Raw genomic sequence first — 22197 nt, forward strand, 5'->3', positions numbered from 1 at the left:
GCCTCCGGGAAAAGGCCATGCTCCGTGCGCCGATTTCATGGTCGCACACTTAAAGTAACCACACTATAACCGGTATTCTGCTTCGTGCGTCTACGCAATAAACATTGAGTTCTATGGGAGATATATCAGTGGTCAAAAGACCCACGCTATAACCGGTCCCGCCCTAAAAGCGGTTATGTTATAAGTGGTCTGCACTGTACTTAAACATTTTCCGCCTGCCTGGGTCACTGGTAGTCAGTGGTCGAATGGGTAGCGCATCAGGATGCCTTGCTTAGGGAAGAGGGTTCGAAACGAACTATTGTACCAACATAGTTCACTGGGTATGTGGCACTGTGTACCTATGTACTGCTCTTAAACAAACCTCTCTGATGCCAACAAGGGTCACTGGGGATGCGAGACTGGGACCACTGTTCAATTAATCTCCTTGACAGAAACTTTGTGCAATGGGTTTGTGTCACTCGGTCTGTGCTGCTCTTCAATGTACCTCTTTGATGACAACTTGGGTAACCAGTTATATGCCACTAGGTATGTGTCGTTCTTAAATGAACATCTCCAACACCAACTTCGGTAACTAGGTATGTGCCACTGGAAATGTGCAGCTCTACAACGACAAAAGAATCTTTTACAATTTTTTCTGTGCTTCGTCAAATCGAACCGACACTGAGCATGGCCTTTATCGCCGCACCGCTAGTTGGCGCAGCAGGTGCAGTGGAAAGCGCCAGTGAGGAGCCCGGCTGCATTTCGACCAATCGGTTTCGCAATGGGCAATTTCGACCAGCCAAATGTACGATCAGAAAACATTTAAATTTCTCCAGTGCTTGGCAGAATCGAATACCGGTTCCTTAAGGACAACAGCCTGATGCTTTAGCAAGCTGCGCCACAAATGCACTGGGTATGTCGCATGGGGTGTGCAGCCAGCCACGGAACAATATCGAGCATTTGCATACACTAGCGTGCCACGCATCCTGTCTCAGAGGCTGTGCACAGACTTCCCAGCAGTGCCATTACAATCGAACCTACTTATAACAATATCCAAGCACCACGAAAATTCTGTTGGTATAACCGATAATTGTTATAACTGGGTTGCATGAAAAAAAATCAAAATACAGTAAAACCTCGTTAAACTGTACCCACTTAAACATTAGTTTCATATTAAAAGTAGTAAAGTCAACTCCCCGACTCAGCAGCCATTGAACATAATGCATGTTGTATCCGCATAAACCATACCAGCTTATTGCATACATATCGGTTAACACGAAGTGTCTACACTTTTTGTTGCGCAATCACGGCGGTGCGTCGTCCTCATCAGGTGGCCCATCAGAACAAGCCTCAGAGATAGAAACAATGGCCTTCAAGTGCCCTGTGCGTTTGTGCGTGAAGCCACATCAACATAAACACCATTTCAGCGTCGTGCAAGCAAGGACTCGAGTCATGCTGAAGCTCGGATAAAAAACACTGGGTGCTCAGCATAGAAGAAAAATTGCACATCGTTTATGCTATTGTACATGGCACGAAGAAGTCGGCGCTGGCACGTGACAGGGATCTGCCACTGACTACAGTGTGTGGCATTTCGAACGCGAAGAAGTTGCTCAGCAGCGCTGCTGCGACCGCGAAAAGATGTCGGCTACGAGGTTCAGCTTTTTGCCGTCGTTGCCTCTGTTGCCGAAGTGTCGCCTAAAAACAGTGATGAGGACAACATGGAAAGCGACAGCACGGGCTAATCAGGCCCGACAGTGGCAGAAGCTGCACGTCACGTCAGGCTCATGAATGCAATCGTCGCAATGAGAACAGCACTCCGCAATGAAAAAGGCGCCCTGCGACTTCTGCAGCGCTACCATGCCTGTGCAGGGAGAATATACAATGCCAACGAGGAATTTGGCATGCGAGTGTTTGCCAAGAAGAGGGGGCTGGCTGAAAAGCTGGTTCGCAGCTTCAGTAAGTGTGAAGCCGCTGTCGTCAATGCTAGGCCGCTGCGGCATCAAACGAAAATAAACTTTTGTCGCGCAAAGAGAATAAACACTGCACGTTTTTTACCTTTCATCGCACCCTCTCCGAGTTCCGTTTTTGACAGGTAAGTGGGCGATGTCATGCTATTTCGGTTAAACAGTACAGTCGAACCCACTTATAACAATATTCAAGTGCCCCGAAAATTCCAATGTTATAACCGATAATTGTTATAACCGGGTTGCATGAAAAAAATATAAAGATAGGGGATGGTGTAGCTGTTCCGAGAAAACTATAATGGCGGCTACCACCTTCCTCCATCTGGCTTCTGATTGTGTTGACTCGTTTAACTCTGCTTCCTACGCGCTCTGATCGCATGTTGTGTGTGAAAACCATGGCTGTCGGCGTTCAAGAATGGCACTGCTACAGTGAAACCTCGTTATAACGAACAGTTAAAAAGTCGGAAATTAGTTCGCTACATCCATAATTCGTAATATAAAATTTCGTAAAAAATACATGCAAGAGGAGCAAAATTCAATCAGAGAAGGCACAGCAACTCGAACGATGCTTACTTGGGTCACGTTCATTTATTTACGCACAAAGAACTGCGTTATCGCGGCCTGCTTCTTGGTGTTGATCGCATTCCGTATCACGCCCTGTTCCACAGTTTGCAAACACTCAACAAGGGCAAACCCACTGCCCTCAATAGCACTGCAGTGGCGGCGCAGTAAATCTTGAACGTTTGCTGCGCCGCACAGCACACTTGTAGTGCAACGAAGCCTGCCGCCTGCTATTAAAGTGGGGTAGGGCTTGGCGTCGCGAAGTTCGTTATATCCGTTTTATGCCAAACCGCGTTCGCTATAGGAAGTTAAAAATACATGTGTTTGACAAAAATATTTCGGAAGAGTTCGATATATTCAATAATTCGTTATATGCGTGTTCGTTATATCGAGGTTTGACTGTATAACATCTGCAAAGTGGGGTCCTGGGTGGCAAGTGACATACGAGCTCCGTCAAGGTATCACTTTGGTGGCCTCGAAAGGCGCCTTTTAAACAATGCTCGAAGGTTGCCGTGGCAGCATCTCAGCTGGACAAATCCAAAAGAAACGCTGGGACGTGATCGTCACAAGCATCTCGCCACATCCTTCCCACTGGCTTGCACAACAAAACCGCATGTCCGTCAGCCTTGCTTGCTTTACGCAAAGCTTGCCGACATCCTTCTCCAAGGCATCCAGGTGCTCCACGTAGTGAAGCGGAAGGTCCCTCGCGAAAATAAGCTCGTGAGGGACTGAATCATCTGCAGGAACTCCCACGGGGACGATGTTAAGGTAGCCTGCTCTGAATCATCTACAGGACCTCTCACGGGTACAATGTTGAGGCAGCCTGCCCTACCGTGCCCGTGCTACCGTCCTGGCCGTCACTGTCGCTATCCGACGCAAGCACATTCGCAACGATTGCGTCATCGGTTAAAAGCACTTCATTTCCAAATCTAGAGAAGTGCACTTTCTTTTCACCAGCAATGTCATGCATTGCCAATGATAAGCGGGCGGGGATCAGCCATCTTCAGTTTCAGCGACGAGTCCCAACGAGCAAAGACAAGCACGAGCGACTTCATCTGTTAGCAGAATTGCGCAGAATGAGGGCCATAGAACAAAGAACCAACTGTGAGGGCTTGACCCAGCAAGCAATCTGGGTAGGGTGCCCTAATCTGGGAGCAGCGCATGGCAGGGCCGGCAGCGTTGTCAGCGTGATCCATTCCTGTTTCGGAGGGTGGCGCGGCACAGAGCTATGGGCGCAGCCTATTTGTGTTCGGACAGGTGGAAGGGCAACGGGAGAGGTGTGCGCGAGGCGGCACGGCAGCAGGTGGGGTGACGGGCGATCGTGCAGTGGCTCGCATTCCACTTTTCTTTTTCAAGGATTTCACATTCCATTACCTTTCAGCACGGACCCCCAGCAGCCAGACTTTATCATTATAGGTAGTGACTACAGTGACGGGGCCCGGTACTTTAACATCAGCACTACCGTGACGGGGCCCTTCACTTTAACACTGTAGCGACGGGGCCATCACTATAACAATGTCAGTATTGGGGGGCGAGCATAGAGTTTCACACAACTATGGGGGCGAGGACTTACGGAGTCGCCATCTGTCGGAAGCACCTCACTTGCATAGTCTGAGGGATAATGCAACGCGCTCCACATAGGTTTGGCTATCGGCGCTAAATAAAGATACTACGCAGGAGCCCTCCTGGACATTTTTGCAAGTACTCTCGAAATGACACAAGTATTTTTACCTTTAAAATAATAATCTTGGATAAACAGAAAGCACAGAATGGTTTACAGACGCTATCTCTTTACCTACTATATGTGCAGTAAGCTGGGACACCGTGCGCGATCGCTGCAATCGATTCCCCCGAACCGGTTTCTTGCGTGAAAGGTAGGCAATCGCTGAGAGAAAACTATGTGAAATATGTTCTTATAGTGAGCTGTCTGTGTAACCGAATGGAGCAAAGCAGAATGAAGCTTCAATGCAGCGATCGCACGGGTTTGCGGTGACCAACTGCGCATCTGCATGCATGTCCGCGCGCAATGTTTTTTTTTAGCTTTCGCTGCGAGCACGTTTTCGCACCATACCGTGAGCTTTATGACGCAGTATATGAGCATTCGACAATACGCAAGCAACCATTGTTACATGGACACTATCAGAGCTGTGAAGAAATAATTTCATTATAGCTAGGCTTCAACGCCTACGGCGACTTGTGATGTGCCGTTGCGAGTGTTTTCTTTTTCTTTTCTTCTAAGTTATTGGAAGCTTCAATGTAATTATTTCTCAAGTTGCATCGCACTGGATGTTTATCAGTCTTTTAAGCGAGCAATTACCGGCTGCTTTTTTTTTCTTAATCCAGCAAAATATTCATTGTCAGGTGCTACATAAGCATGAACATATGCCATGCCTTTTTTTTAATGTGCTTTTTACCGTTCCCTCTCCATTCTAGTGAACTTTCTTTCTCTCTTTCTTTATTATTGTCACCATAGGTGTTACGGTGCATACGCAAAAGACTGTTGGGCCCAATAGCTGCAGGCTAGTGGATGGGTCCAGATATGTGAAATATAATAGACATTCGGTACAAGCATAGGGGGATGAATACAGGGGATAAATGCAACACATTAGCACAACAAAAACAGAAAAAAATTTTACTTAAATTATCAAACCACAAACAACAGAATGCCACGCAAGAATACAGGCACAAAATCAGTGGTTTGTAGCTAATAAATAGTGCTTTGCCGAAATTTTGTGTTTATTATTTTGGAGGGTATGTTGTTCCATGTCTTACCTTCAACATATTCAAGTAGTCTTTTGCCATATACATTATGTACAGGAGGCAGGTTGAAATTTCCAGCGGCAATACTTCTGGTATGATGATGAAAAAAATATGGACACAGGGAAAAGATGATTACGTTTCACAACACTGTTTATGTAGCTAGCTGTTTTATGCTCACGCATAAGATCGAATGGCAATATGTTTGGTTGATTGAGCAGTGGCCTGCTGGGTGTATCGGTTCTCAAGTGCGTCATGATTCTTAATGCCCGCTTTTGTATAACCAAATGGAGCATATAACAGAGTGAAGCTTCAATGCAGCCGGGCCCTGTCACTGCAGTACTGATGTTAAAGTGCCAGGCCCCGTCACTGTAGTCACTACCATCGTTATAAGCGATAATGGGGCATGGGGACATTGTAGTAAGCGGGTTATTGCCCCATAGGAAACATACAAAAGTTGACAGCGCAGCAGCTTTTCATTGTTATAAACGATACATTGTTAAAACCGGTATCGTTATAAGTGGGTTTGACTGTAGATGGCGCGGTGTGTCCAGAAACAAGTGCGAAAAAGGAGCCCAAGTGCTGCGTGAAGCGTTTCTCAGAGTTTGCATGTACCGACAAGTTATGCATTTCAGAGGCCATGCGCAGGCTTCTTGGCAGTGCCGCTAGATGGTGCGGAGTGTCCATAGGGAAGCACAAGAGAAGAGTCTCTGGGCAGCACACACCTTGTAGATAACTATTTTCAGCAGTGGCAATGCTGTATTTACATGATTGTAAGTCAACTCAAGTGTAAGTCGACCCCCCCGTATTGCGTGACAGGAAAAAAAAAGAGCACACCCGAGGGCACATTCGATAACGCAAATTTATTAGTAGCTGACATGGTCATTGGACTACTCGTCTTAATTAGTGCTGCCATCGTCAGCGCTGTTACGGTCCCACAGCACGTCGTTGTCCAACGAAATTCCACATTTGGCAAAAGACTGCACCACGACATGTTGTGGAACAGCAGCCCACGCTGAATGCACCCAACCATACGCAGCCGTCAGGGAGGCTCTTTTGACAGGTCCTGTTGGTGTAAGTTCGCAGTCTTCTGCCACCAGCCACTCGTTGTACTCACGGCAGAGCAGGTCCTTAAAAAGGCAAAGATCCAGGCTTGTTTCGTGACCATGTCGCACTTCACTGGCAGGGACCGATCACGCATTTCAGCGACGTACGCCACAAGCTTGACCTACAGCTTCGGCAAGCGTCCAGACTTCGGCACGTGGGAAATTACTCACTTGCCGTCACAAGTGAAAATTTTACTTCACTGCAGTCGCCACTCTCACACCACCCGTTCAGAAACATCGAGCTTGCGGCCCGCTGCACAGTGATTTGTTTTTTTGGGGTAAAGGATGGCAGCCCTCTAGAACGCTGCTGTGAGCGAGTGCCGCATGATTACCGTATTTACTCGCATAATGATCACACTTTTTTGTCAGAAGAATTGACGCAAAATCAGGGGTGCGATCATTAAGCTGGTTAAATTTCCCGCAAGAAGAAAAAAATTTTTTTTTTCGTCCCGCAGTTGCTGTGGGACACCAAAACAAAAATAGTGGCCGGCGGAGCAGGCGAACCCGCCGAACGCAATTTTTTTTTCTTCTCGTGAGTACATTACGTGCATTGAAACAGTTTCTTCCGTATCAGTAATGAACAATATCGTTAATATCGGCAAGCTTGCGGCAATAACGTAGCCATGTCCACTTTGTGGGGACAGAAACAGATGGGAGCGCTCGCTTAGCTGCCAGCGACATAGAAACACATGGCCGGCATGCTGCGGAAACTGCGGCATCTGTCTTCACTACTATCCTAATACGGCACGTTTCCCCTAAGGGTGGGTGAATATCTTAGCTGTGTTACAAGCGTCGGCATATGAATAGGGTACACTTTTAACGTATCAGTGTAAACGTGGCTACTATCGTTGCCGCTCGCGATTTGTTGCATGCCCACGAGTGCAGATGAGAAGAATCGAAAGGCGCCTTTTTTGTTGTTGACCAGAACCATTATAAAGCCTACACATAATAAAGGCAAGTTTGGTTGCAGCTTTTTTTTAGTCATGGAAGTGCGGAAAGTGATGAAAGTAATGAAATGAGACATCTACTAAGTATGTTTGGTGCGTGCAGACCGCTTGGTTTGTCATGAAGAGTCGTTCGCATAGCATTTGACAGATGGTAAGCGCGATCAATATTAGTTAGACTTGGCACACGACATATCGCTGCGGTAAGTTTGGGGTGCAATCATTACACGGGAAACGTTAAAAAAATCGAATTTTGATGACAAAATTCAGGGAGTGGGCCTGGAGCACGCATGATGACTGAAGAAGCAATGAAGTAGCACATAGCCAGCAGTCAAGTCGAACGCGTCAAACCAATGCCTTTGGTCAAACTATAGAAAACACCCGTGAGCGGTGTCTGCTCTTCCATCAACTCTCGACACCCCCACTCATTAGTGTTGTGTGCACTGTAAAACTCTCAAAAATGTTGAAAAACCCTTTCGAAAAGCAAAAAAACACGCGGGATAGCAAAAATCTGCGGGTAGAGCCATAGAGCAAGTATAAAATTGTAACTACGTTGTAGCTCCCATTGGTCTCTTTTTCGGCGGTGCCATGTTTTGGTTTCAATTGTAAGTCGACCCCCCCACTTCAGATTTACAAAATTAGAAAAATGGGTCGACTTACAAGCGTGTAAAGACGGTATGTTGTGCCGCTATATTGCTTCAATGCTAAACACATTACCATCAACAGGTCATATTAAGATCGTTTCTGCCGTATATTTATTTCTCTGAACCAGAAGAAAGTTACAGCACACTGAACTTGAACCGAACCAATAAAGTTAAACCTCTATATAACGAAGTAGGTAAACTCGGCAATTTGTTTCGTTACATCGAAATTTTGTTGTAGTGAAATTCGACCTGTTATGCAAATAAGTACGGTCACCGATCGATTTTTCTTACAGGAAAAGGGGCTGCAGAATTTTCCGTATTGCATACTTGCCAACCTGGCGAGATCAAAAATCGGGAGACTTTATTCGCGCCAACGAGGGGGGGGGGGGGGGGTTGCATCACTGTTTCAACTTCCGGTGGCCTTAGCAACTCGGTGAAACATGTTTTCCATCAGTGTTTTTCATTTTTCCAACCATAGACCACTGCATGTCCCACCTTTCATTAAGATTGTCCTCTGGAAGACTGTATGCCTGTAGCGTGGCAAACAAAGCTTCGAGAGCATCTAAAGCGTCTTCAGCAGATTCATTGGCATCTCGGGGCAGCAGCTGAGGGAAACTCTAAATAAAGAAACGAAGACTCGAGAGCGATGCCTGTGAAATTTCAGGTTGGCCACGTCCGCATTCTTCATAGTTGCGTTTCATCAGAGTTGCGTTTCAGAGTTGCATCTACTTCCATAGCGCTTCGCCTCGTCTCATTTCGGAAATATTTTCCGTAGAAGAGGCCCAACGTAGTCGCTGACACTAAGGGGTAGGTTGTGTTTACGAGGAATCCCGTAAACAGGCACTCCACATGTATGACACTGTCATCGCACTTGTTCCGGAGGAAGTTCACTATGTTGCCTTGCTGCTCAGCGGTACGAACATAGCTTTGATGCTTCGCCGTGGAAACTTGCAGTTTCAAGTCGCTGTTGACACCGTGAGACACGCTGACGTCGCATCCAAACGTTCTACAAAATGCAAAATGTTTTCCTTTTCTTGATGTCAAAAAGCACGGAAATTCAGAAATTCGCAATAACTTCTGCAAATACCTTTTCTTCGACTTTGGTAGCGCCATGGCATCAAGCACACGAAAATTCTAACGTTACACGGTGCACCGCACACACAGCCTAGCCAACACTAATCATACACAAAAGCAGCAGCAACAAGATTCACCATGGAGGAAGGCATGCATGAATAGCAAGAACTACATTGGCTCTGGCTTTGGTCTGCTTACTAGGCGCTGTAGTCGGCTGCTTAGTCGATGATACCGATGGTGCTAGTGCTGCCGTTGTTGGTGATGCTGACGATTACGATGCGGCTGTAGATTCCGCGGTGCCGGTTTCGCAAAAACCATTATTGCACGAACAGAGACCCCTTTTCAGGAGATATAAGATAGTGATCGTACAATCGGGAAGTTCAGTCAAAAATCGGGAGTCTCCAGGGCGAATCGGGAGGGTTGGCGGGTATGGTATTGGGCAATCAGAAAAAGCACATTTGAATGAGAAAACAATTTATTTTGATGAATTTGGGAATCGGCAATGAATGGTACGGTTTCATGCCACGACAACAATATCATCACATCAGCGGTACGAATTAGGCCATAAGCAGAAGTGCCCATAAGAAGAAGTGCCCATAACCAGTGGGACGATGTTACCAAGTTGAAAAACGTCGCATTATATCTTACGGACGTTGCGAAACTGGTTTCTAAACCATGAAGCCGACCTCACTTCGTGGTTGGTCTTCAAGACCAGCTTTCCCCAAGTTTTCGGTCGGCCAGCAGTACGAAAGCTTCGTGCAGAGCAACATTTGCACACACGATCGCAAGAGGCCGGAGAGAACTTCAGAGCTACATTGAGGGACACTGTTGACCTTCCCTAAGTCCTAAGTAGACTGATACTAAGTCTAAGTCCTAATACTAAGTCCTAAGCAGACTTAGTATTTTACTAGCTATGTTTATAAGTTACAACTTTGTTGATGTGTTTGCTAAGAGTTTCGAGAGCACACCACCCAAATAGTAACTGATTTCAAGTACATTCTAAAAGTACACCTTTAAGTATGGTCATATTATACCTGGTGTTGAATGCTTCAGTATGTAACAGTAAACAACAGTGCATGAATTAGAAGCACTTGCCTTGTTCAAGAAGCTCCTTGGTCCGCAGCTTTGGAATTTTCATGAACATGTTCCCGATGCAAACCCAAGGCCTGTGGACATCATCCTCCAAGTGTTGCAGTGCTCTAAACATGCAAAGATTGACGTCAATGTCAGCACACGCAATGCAGCGCACCAGCTGCTCATTCCTAGAGGTTCATTTTTTTACCATGCTTGAGTATTTCAACATTATTATGATATATTACCACCATTCACGACTGAAAAATTTTGTCATGCAATAATTTGCTGAGTTGGTTGGACATGATGGACTGTATTTCTAGTAACACTGCTGTAAATGATACATTCGGCTGCTTTTGCAATGTTTATACAATTTATTGGCTTTCAAAAGCCTCTTGGCTGCAAGGTATAATGATGAAGCAAATTTAATGATATTACAGTAAACGCTCGTTAATTTCCAACTCATTAATTCGAAATTTTGGATAATTCAAAGTAGCCGCCGCGGTCCGCCCAGCAGTGCATTGAAAGCAATATGTAATACAGCCTGCTAATCCACACTGAAATCCGCACCGCCACCGATAATTAGAACTCCGCACCATCGTGGCAGGGGAGAGTCGCCGTGCGGGCCACGCAGCTCTGCTGTTTCCATCTGCGGCCCTTTGTTTAGGCCTGACGGGAGAGAGAAGAGTTTCCGCCTGGCCAGGCATCGCCAACGCCTCTGTTGCAGCTGGCTTCTCTCCCGTAAGGTTCCGTATAAAGCTCAAGGGCGACAAAATCATCGCAGTGCACCATATGATGTATGTGCGAGCGAAAGCATGCGGCAGTGGGCCGGTGAACGCGGCTAAATCTCGCATGCGCGAGCGAGGAAGGCGCGCCGGCGCGCCCTCTCCCGTCACTCGCGAGGCACAGGGGTGAGGAGGAGGGAGGAAGAGGAGGGACGTTCTTTTCCAGCGGCAGCTGCTTACGGCGCGGCTACGCGGGCACTGTATCTTGAAAGCGGTCTGCAAAGTGGCCAAACTGCGCGCTCGCGTGGGCATAGGCGTGGGCCTCATCTTCAAAGTGATCTGCGATCTTTGCAGAGTGCGCAAAGTGCCAGTAGCTTCGTATGCGCTGTGCTTTCTACGCTTCGTTCACGTTGAAGTGAGAGCTGTACGAAGGTCAATTTACTCGCTGCTACTGCCACGATACCTCACTCCAGCGTTTTTCAGCGAGTTTCCAAGGTCATCGAGCAAGATGTGTTCAGGTTTACCTGTGTGCACGTGACACCGTACTTGTTAATTTAGTTAGTAAGCGAATGTTTACGTTTATATGGCTGACAAAACTACTATGCTTACTTCGTATAGCTATCTGTTGATTTGTTGTTGCAATCGATGCTTCACTTTTCTTTTTTTTCCGCATCAGTCAGCGCGACGAACGTGCGGATGGAGCACGAGCCATCTCGACGTCGGGCACATCGGACCGCGTTAGCCACGTCCGGCTAAGTTGGCTGCGCCAATGCTCTGAAGTATAGACCTTGTTGTTCATTTCGACGTAACATAGCATTAGTGCGTGCATGCTCACGCCACATCGGACTATATGACGCGCCTTAACCGAGCCACCTTTTTCTTGGACTTTCATTAGTTCGAATTTTGTATAATTTGAATTTACATAGCATCCCCGTGGAATTCGAATTAATGAGCTTTTACTGTAATATCAGATGTTTCAGTTCTTGATATTCAGCTGGCAAGAGACGAGTAGAAATTTTCCAAATATGGCACTTGGGCATATGTATACTGTAGAGTCCTTTTATTGTCACCTCCCTGCCTTTTGATCCGGAGGGCTAAGGAGGTTTGTCGTAGCACATGCTTCTTACCAAAGTTGCCTTTCACACTGCTAAGGACTACCACTACCAGCCTGCTTGGCAGCAGCGGTGCCATAGCAAAACTGGTCATTAAATCAATCTATTTGCAGATGTGGCTAATGCTAGCACAAGCTGCACTCCCCTGTTAAAATGCGCTTTACCAAACTTATGGCACTTCCTTGAGGCAGTGAACGATAAAGCTTCCACAACATCGGCATGGTATTTTATCGCTGCTTCTAATGAACGACACCAGTACTGAGCAGCACCAATGCTGCTGCAGCGAAGTGGATAGGTAAATGAAGTCTCTTCATGATTGGGGCTAAAGCCCCTTGCTCCTGAACTGTTTTTATTTATGAACTATGTCATGTTTAAGTGAATATTGCTATCGCCACATAAAAGCGAGAGTGATGTGGCATCTGGTAGAAAGTATTGGAGCCACAATTCCAACAAAAAAATGCCACAAGATGGTACAGTGAGCATGCAGTGAAGAATACTAGACCCAGTCTCACTATTCATTGAACCATCTTTATACATCACATTTCAGAGGAAACATACTTTTCATAAATACAATGCCCTTGATTTCTATTCTGGCTTCGGGATTCAGTAAGACAGTGCCACAAGGTTGCAACACAATGCTACAGAAATAGCATGACCTATACCCCAGTAAAATAGGCAAATTTAGTGTTACTTCGCCATCAGTCGTATCATAAGCCAACAAACACTTACTCCAAGGACAACATAGGGGAAATTACTTGTGCTTAATAAATGAAATAAAGAAACGATAAATTAAAGGAAATGAAAGTGGATGAAAAAACAACTTGCCGCAGGTGGGGAACGAACCCACAACCTTCGCATTTTGCGTGTGATGCTCCGCCAATTCAGCTACCGCGGCGCCGTTTCCCCATCCACTTTCTTGGGTATTTAAGTTTCCTAGTAGCACCCTGGGAGTGTTAGCCAGCGCCACCACTCACAGACCTTGGCGGCAGGCGTGGAACGTCCTTTCTGCCGCAGGCGTCACGAGAACGTGGTCTTTTTGGTTGAAGGCAACTGGTCAATAAACCCACACATGCTACCTGAAGGCATCAATGTTGCCGGATTCGAGACCCTTGTTATGTAATAAACGAGAAGAAAGGGGGTTAACCAAGGGGCCCAATTTTTATTAGTTGTATCATAACTCCAGCATTTATTATCATCGCCATCAGCGTTATTTGTAGGCTGTCAAATGGCAAGGGCCAATATTGGAAATGACACTTGCTGTAGAACGCATTTGCCAGCAAATGCGTTCGTCGAACTCACTTCATTGTGTCAAAGCATAGAAGTGTGTAGCCTGAATAGCAGTGCTTGAAAAATAAAGTTATACTCAATGCAGGGTTAGCACTAGTTCAGAAACTATTTTCTTTTTGTGTGTGTGCGTGATTTCAAATGTTAGAACCATCACCGTACCATAAGTAGTCATCTGCAGTTGAAACTTTCATTCTCCTTCAGCTTGCCTTGGCTGCAATACTGTCTTGTATTGGATTATGACGACTGAGCATGTGAACACACTTGCCACAAATTACTTTATTTACTCTACACACTAAATACTGCGCTTACTTATGCAGTATTTAGTGTTATTTTGGAAACATAATATAACAAATACATGAGGTGCATGCTGATCTGCCCATCGACATTGCCATCAACGCCGAAGGACCCTTTACCTTCCCATCTAGCAGTGCGCCACCAAAGTGACTGACATTTCGTACAGCGAATTGCGCTTGCTCAAAGTGTCCCTAAATTTGCCCGTCTGACGGCATTACCGACTTTCACATGTTCCCACACAGGATTTTAATATCAAATGTCATCATTTTAATATCCTACAACAAGATGTGGAATGTGCAAGACGTACCTTAGAGCTTCTCTGTTTTTTTGTCGTCGTCGGTCAAGCTCAACCACTTGCTCTTTGTCAGCTAAGATTGTCTCGGCAGTCGATTCAATGTCTGCCAAGTACTGCTTCACCCGTGCTGTTGTAGGATTCATTCTGTGAAAACAATGTGTTTGGCATTTACAAAAGTAGCAGTTAAAAGGCCTCTTTCAGCAAGACATTTCTCCAATAATTATCCAATAGCTGTTAACTTGAACACAGGCATTGTATATTCCCAGGTTCCATCGGCACTACCAGTTCAATTCCTTGCTTAGCACTACAGCACTGTCTGAATTGCAGAAAAATATTTGCAGCATGCAACAAGAAACATAGCACTGCTAGGATTCTAAGTTAAGCACCGCATCCTCCATGCAGGAACTGCTTCATGCTCCACAAAATCATAATAGATGCAAACTGAAAAGTGATGGACGAAATGTGCTTTGCTCTTCAAGCAAGAGCAGAGACTGCATAACTACAAGAAGGCTTTCAAGGCTCAAATACAGTTCAATCCATTTATAATACTTGAATGTAACACTGTATTTATTTGTTATATCCTGAAGGTTAAAATATGTGAACAGATTGAAATACAGGCAACTGCACGAATCAAAAAACTGAACTGAAACTTACTCGAGTACCACTCCAAGCACCACTGTTTATGGTGCTTACTAACACTCTCACACTCTCTCTGCCAACATTCTCTACTAACAGCAGTAACAAAATTTCTCCCTCGTTCTCCTTTTCTTTGATGGGCAGCTGTGAACTAAATAATTAAGCCACAAAACCTCGATTTCTAAAGGGTGTCTGCAAAGTATTACAGCAGTGCACACCACAAGAACAGCTGGAAACTTAAGTGAAAGCCCATGCACTCTCCTCCTCAATGGAGCCACTTTGTCAGAATCACGTGCAATGGTGTTACTATGTCATGCACAATCTATGAGGCTCATATGATTGCGTGACGTGATCCTGCAGCAGCGAGAACTTGGAAATTCCTGCAATCCGCAGCGCGCACAGAACCACCTTTGAAAATACTCTGTGCAATAAGCACATGACGAAAAAAAAAAAAAGTTAGGTCCTCAACACTTATGTGGGAGAATGTCAATCGTGTGTTGGTTGAGGTGACAGGGTTTGCTGTAGGGAGGGTAGCTTGCCTTATTACATAATGACCACCCATCTTTGCTTTGCTTCTATATTGGCTACTACACTAGTAACATTTGAAAATTAATCGAGGTAAAACACTCTATGGATGGCACTTCACAACTTCGACCATATAATCAAATTTCTGACGAGGCTAGGCGAGAAACTCAAAGAAAGCACAAACATAGAAACCAATGCACCTTGAGCAGACTTTCTCATGCTCATTTAGTGACCCTAGAATCGTGTTTAATATAACAATACAACATAGCATGAGTGCTTATGTTTCAATAATGTTCTTACATAATAACAGAGAAACACAGCATTGTTGTAGCAAACCATTGTGACAAACAAAACATAGTTTGCCAGATGTGTCTGCTTCCATCACTCTGAGGGTGATTCCGGTCTAAAGTGTCATGGCCTTCCCATCTGCACTAGAGTGCTGCAACACCATTCCCTCCAAACAATTGTAAGATACCCCATGGCTGGCACCCAACACGTATATTAGTATGCATACCAGTGTGCACACTAGAGGAGATGTGTCACACAGATAACTTTGTTATTACAGTGATTCAAAGCATAGATGCAAGTCCCAACGAGTTACCTGCCCTAACAAGGTCTTCCTGTGCTTACTGGTGTCACGCACCTTTGCAACTTTCTCAAGCTCTAAATGGTACTACTATGCATCCAATCAGAAACAAAAAAAAAAAAGAATTCCTCCTTTGTTGACATTTAATGTGAAACATCCTCTGCATCATTCTTGGTATTTTGTAGGTAGTACGTTCCTGTCTCACCTCGCTTTAATTAAGAGAAAACAGTATGTGACCGATGATGGAATAGAACTGCCGTGGAGTAGTGCCGCCTGGTGCTCTAACCACTTGGCCATGCTCCAAAGGCAGCCACCTCTTTGAAACATTCGGCGCATGCGCCATGTGCCACTTTCTCACCTTCTTTTCTCATGCCAGCTCACATTTTCAGGCACCGTGTTAGATTGCACTATTTCGCGGACCAGTCCACATTTTCCTGCACTTTCCTTGCAGCAGTTTACGCTATGTAGAAACTGCGACTTTCTGCCAACTTTATGATTGCCCAAGTTAATCGCGTTTTACGTTTTTTTTTCGCTGGAGTACAAATGCCATCATGGTTTTAGCATACATCACATGACATAGCCATACGTATGTACGAATGTATGTCAAGTAGTCGCTGATAGCCTCCCAATCCATGTTTCTCTTGCTTACGCTCGCCCACTACCCATGTAGAACCCAACAATCGTCATGTTGTAAGCTCGCATCGAATGGCTGGCACAGATGGTTGTCTTCGTGCTGCTGTCGTCACATACATGTACACTCACAACCCACACACACACCACTACTCAATTTACACAAACACATTAGTTCACCTGGTAATGCTGGGTGGCCAGGTACCTGCAAAATGCTCTGCATAACATCATTTCCCACAGCACATCTTTTTACAGATACAGCTTGCACACTGCAGGAAAGTTCTGCACAAGAGGAATAATTGAGATTCACCATCCCTCAGTGAATGCATTAATTTCTGAACATCTCGTTCGCAAGCGGCTAAAAAGTTGAAAATGTATTTATAGTGCATAGTGGCTTCAGGGAAGCTTGCCCTTTATTTGATAAAGATTAAACATTATGTGAACCCCATGCACTGCTTGTAAACCTGCCAGAAAATGTGCTGTAAATTCCTGGACGATAAACGGACTGCCCAAACTTAAATGTCAATCCAGCCAATGAAACAATATCAAGCATGAAATGTCCCATGTTCTAGTGCTATCATTGCTGTTGAATGGATAACCTTTTTCCATTCACTACAAGAAGCTCAATACTCACGAAGAGAGCTCTTTGCTGCAGCTAGTGGAAGGACCGTCGAAATTCGATCTCCATTTGTTTCATTCTTCGAGAGCGGCTCTCCTGTTCTTTCCGCTTGCTCTTCAGCGATTGTGCCGTACCTTCACGCGAATCTTTTCCACGCACGTTTGCAACGGCGGCTCTATCATGTGGTGCAAAATGCGTCACTCGGGGAGTGGACGCCTCGACTCCAAGTCCGCTGCGGTCGCGCTTGAACACAGTTTTCACGGGGAACTTGCGTCCCTGCTCCCGTAGTCCGAACCCTTTCTCCCTGTTCCAACCCATACCGAGAAGCATTTGGAAACCGGCGTTGTCCTCGGAAATGCCGTAATGCGTCACGCCCGGTGCGCTATCCCGTCTCAGGTTAAACTGATGCACTATTGAAGTTTCATGAGTGTTCATTTCTGAGGAAGTGAAGTAACTGCCACACACGCGGCATAATTGCTCTGGATGGCGTCGAGAATTGTCAGCCTGCCGCTCCGTGCTCAGAATGATCTTCGCCTTGGCGAGTTTTTCTGGCTTACAGAGCATTTCAACGACTTCAACATGCCCACGCTGAGCAGCTAGTTCGATGGCGGTTTTCCCTTGCGCATTTGTCAGGTACTTGCTCGCGCCATTTTTTAAGAGATACTGAACGCTGGCTACGGCACCCTCAAAACAGGCACACATAAGAGCAGTCCAACCAAAAATATCAGTGACGTTTACATCAACGCCAGAACCTAGACAACGCTTTAGCTTTAAAATATCACTACTCTGAGCGGCAATGAAGTATTCACTGACTTTTATAGGTTTCACCGGTTGAAAATGCAATGTTTTGCGCCCGTGATTTCGACCTGCGCACGTCGACGTCGACGGCTCGACAACGGCAACAGACGTTGACGGTAGCGACACAGTGTCGTCGTAGAACTTCCTAGCAGCGTCTCCGCTCAATAGCTGCGCTGTGTGCGAAGACTGAGAATGAGGGGCAAGAACGGCGTGCGCTGTATCGGCACCTCGCACAAATGCAACTTGCTTAAACACAGACATCATGAAGGGGGTCGTTAGACGGCCAACACTCCTCAGGTTTACCTTCAGAGAGACTGAACTGGACAAGAGTGGGGAGACAGCATCTACCACAACCTATTACCCACAGTAACGGTGCTAATAAACATCAACACCGCGAACACGTTTCAACACCATTTTTCCTGCCTCTTCAATATGAACCATACGTGCCTGAACTACGGTTGAGTGGGACCATAGAATAAAGAACAACTTTAGAGAAGGGAAACTGTACCTTCCGCAGTGGTTCGAAAATAAGCAGCGGCAGCGCATGGAACTTACCTAGGTGGACGCCAGATGACGCTGCTAAAACAGGAAGCGGAAATGCGCATATTTTTTTTTAGAGCATTATTTAATATGGCCGCTTTTTGCCGGTCGTGTACGCTTGTATCCGCTCGTACGCGCCGTACTCGCCTCGGCTGCCGCGTAGCCGGTGCGTTCTAATTGCCAGGAGACCAAAGAGCCTCTACTGACGCCCACACAAACAAGCCACAAGTGAGTGAACAGAACGTGCGACTTTATTGGCAGAAGACAAGCAGTGTATGTACATTCTCGTGCAATAGCAGAAATAAAATTTTTATGTCGAGATACACTGGAATCCTTGACGCGAGCTCGTAAACGGCTCACCGTCGTCGTCACACATGGCGGTCTAGTAACGAGCGAAAACCAGCGGCTCATGCAGATTGGTCAGTGTCCCGCCTGTTTGCAGCGGCAGTCGCCGTTAAAGATGAGCAACTAACACTGCGAAACAATCGGGTGAACCAGGCATCTGCTGCCGCAGCCAACACAGCGACATGGACTACCCGGCATTTTAGCCTTAACTCCTTTCCAACCTGCACGTTACTTTTCTTTCGGGGGCCGCTAATGTGTGGCTCGCACTTGGTGTCCCACATTGTCTCAATATGGACAAGTCGCTTTCGTGGGCATCACCTTCATCAGCCACTTTTGCGGGCCTTCGCACAAACGTCGGACCATGTAAGCACGTATGCCGGTCTCCGTTCGTGCTTAATCGCGGCCGAGAAAGGCAACAGGCACAATTTGCCCATGGCTGCAGCAGGAAAGGCTGAACGTGAACGGGGAGCACGAATCACGGTGTGTAAATTGGGAGTCTATGTCGCTGTGCAGATTGCAGGAGCAAATGCTTACTTCGAGAAACTGCTTTCCAGTGCAACTGACCAGGCCGCCACATCCGATAAGCATAACACGGCAACCGTAACCAAGTGAGATAACAGCAAAAATAAACGGCAATCATTCACCACATAGTGTTCAGAGAATACATTATGCATTGGCTACAAACCATATGGCAACAGTGAGCATTCACATACACTGGTCTCTTAGGATACATTCAGCCGCCTACTTACAGGCATAATGCTTGCCTTCGTCGCATGTGGTGGTCTGGTAACGAGCGACAAACAGCAGTACAAACAGATTGGACAGAGCGTCACACCTGTTTGAACCGACAGTTGCCGTTGAAGGTGAGCAACTTCCATTGCGGAGCAATCAGGTGATGCAGGCATCTGCTGCCACAACCAACACAGCGAAATGGACTATCCGGCATTTTAGCGTTAACTCCTTTCCAACCTGCATGTTTCTTTTCTGTCGAGGGCCACTAATGTGTGGCTCACATTTGGTGTCCCACTTTGTCTCAATATGGACAAGTCGCTTTCGTGGGCATCACCTTCGGCAGCCATTTATGCGGGCCTTTCCACCCATGTGGCTATGAACTTCAAACACGTTGGATCATGTAAGCACGTATGCTTGTCTCCGTTCGTGCTTAATTGCGACTGAGAAAGGCCGCAGGCACAATTTGCACATGGCTGCAGCAGGAAAGGCTGAACGGGGAGCACGAATCATGGTGTGTAAATTGGGAGTCTATGTCGCTGTGCGGACTGCAGGAGCAAATGCTTACCTCGAGAGACTGTTTTCCAATGCAACTGACCAGGCCCCCACATCCGATAAGCATAATACGGCGACCGTAACCAAGTGAGATAACAGCAAAAATAAACGGCTATCATTCACCACATAGTGTTCAGAGAATTATACATTGGCTACAAACCATATGGCAACAGTGAGCATTCACATACACGGGTCTCTTAGGATACATTCAGCCGCCTACTTACAGGCATAATGCTTGCCTTCGTCGCATGTGGTGGTCTGGTAACGAGCGACAAACAGCAGTACAAACAGATTGGACAGAGCGTCGCACCTGTTTGAAACTACAGTGATGCAGGCATCTGCTGCCGCAAGCAACACAGCGAAATGGACTATCCGGCATTTTAGCATTAACTCCTTTCCAACCTGCATGTTTCTTTTCTGTCGAGGGCCACTAATGTGTGGCTCACATTTGGTGTCCCACTTTGTCTCAATATGGGCAAGTCGCTTTCATGGGCATCACCTTTGGCAGTCATTTTTGCAGGCATTTCTCCCCGTACGGCTATCAACTTCATACACTTCGAACCATGTAAGCACATATGCTGGTCTCAGTTTTGAGCAAATCATGGCCGAGGTAGGCCACAAGCACAATTTGCCCATGGCTGCAGCAGGAAAAAATGAACGGGGAGCACCAGTTATGGTGTGTGTACACTGGGAGTCTATGTCACTGTGCGGACTGCAGGAGCAAATGCTTACCTCGAGAGACTGCTTACCAATGTAACTGAGCAGGCCCCCACATCCGAAAAATGTAACACGGCGACCACAACCAAGTGGGGCAGGAAAACCAGATTCTGCAATCTATCATTCAGTGTAGCTTGCGCAAAGACCCAGGCTATCGAGGAAGAAGAGCAACCATCAATGAGACTAGGAATATGGAAAATGAGAAAGCTTGCATTCAAGAGAGAAGCCACCCTGCTCTGCAAGCATTGAAGGCCAAAAACATAAAGAAAAGTAAAATGGTGCATAGCAAACAGTGCGTAGGTTAACGCAAGAAACATGTCGATGTTGCATCAGCTATTTCAGGAGAGGAATTGTGCATGACAACATGCACTAAAAGGTACTGCTACAGATATGTTATGCTACTAGACAGTGACTGGTATTAAGTATCAGCGAAGAATCGGTTGACTTTTATGTTTGGATGAGGATGAATGATCTCTAACGAGAATGGGCAATGAAAAAGCTTGCATTTATAGAAGAAAAATTACACTTGGCACAAATGGAATTGACATGGCCAGGAAGCTGATTAAGGGCAAACTGATGGAACTCTTTTGGCCAGGGTCGTCCGTGCTTGATCAGAAGTTGCAGGCGCATCTGAAGACGAAGAATTTCCATAAAGTCCTTTTTGAGTTACCTGGATGACTCAGCCAATTTGTCCGCACTGGTGGAATGGTGGCTGAAGCTCTTTTCAGTCTTGACACAGTGCTCTGCAGACTTGATATCTCATGTAAATTCTTCTGCATGCGCTTCTTTGTTCGTGGTGTAAAAGCCTTGCAAATTCAGCTCCAGCCCCTTTCTGTTGGTGTGGATAGGAGCTCCTGTGATGACCAAGGTATGCTTGGCATGGACTCTGTTGGGGCAGAACGGTGACACATGAGATACAGCACAGATTAGCCAAACTCATGTGTGTTTTCTTTTATGTTCGAACCAATTATACTGAACCATAAACATGAGCAAACATTAATTTCTGTTGCAAACAAATGACATGTATCTCAAGACTAGCAAGACAATACAGCATATATCAAGCATATTTATTTCTGAACCACATGTTGTTTACCTTGTAGTAGCAGCCAATGTCCACACAATGGCCTTGTTGTAGCAGGCAGCAGCTTCTGTTTAGTGTGTGGAGTGTGTTGCTTTATACTGGTGCCATCCTCATTACTGCATGTCTGGAACAGAAATTTTGACTGAATCAGAAATTGAAAAAAGCACAATTTTGCAATATGAAATGCAAAAAGGTGTGACATATATGTTGTAATGGTTTGCGACTACAGAACACATGCAAATATACCCTGTTTGTTCTAGGGCGCATTAAGCAGCGCGTTAAATAAATATTGCTGTTGTCCATAAATTTATGCCTGCCTAACTATACAATGCATGTAAACAGTTTAAGTATTATTAAGATCACAAATGAGAACATTTGTGCGTTCATTTATACACTGGAAGAGATCACACTGCTGGTCCCACAAGCAAATACATGAAAGTCATGAAGCTATTAGAACTGATGCATTATTTTTCTGCACGAACGTGATGCACTGCTGCACTACTGCAAAAATAAATGCCCTACGGTAAACCAAACTGAACAGCAAGAACATTTGGAACCAACAAGTACGAAATATGAGTGAATTATCACGCTTGCAACTGTTTAATACATTAAATTCTGTACTT

General features: G+C 45.8%; 1 protein-coding gene across 5 annotated transcripts in view; it reads right to left on the reverse strand.

Annotated features, from left to right (window-relative positions):
- The window catches only part of LOC126545197 (p53 and DNA damage-regulated protein 1-like), an 88819-nt gene that overhangs the window by 17739 nt on the left and 48883 nt on the right, over nucleotides 1-22197 (reverse strand). The window contains exons 2-4 of one of the 5 annotated variants that reach the window (XM_072285087.1): nucleotides 18055-18069; nucleotides 13826-13957; nucleotides 10125-10228 (exon numbers count right to left, since the gene is read on the reverse strand). In XM_072285087.1, the coding sequence (XP_072141188.1) occupies nucleotides 10125-10228; nucleotides 13826-13956 (235 nt within the window). In that variant the 5' untranslated portion in view covers nucleotide 13957; nucleotides 18055-18069. The other 4 variants (XM_050192956.3, XM_050192957.3, XM_072285088.1 and 1 more) reach the window with 4 other exon arrangements.

This window comes from Dermacentor andersoni, chromosome 10, assembly GCF_023375885.2.
Source record: "Dermacentor andersoni chromosome 10, qqDerAnde1_hic_scaffold, whole genome shotgun sequence".
Taxonomy (NCBI): Eukaryota; Metazoa; Arthropoda; class Arachnida; order Ixodida; family Ixodidae; genus Dermacentor; species Dermacentor andersoni.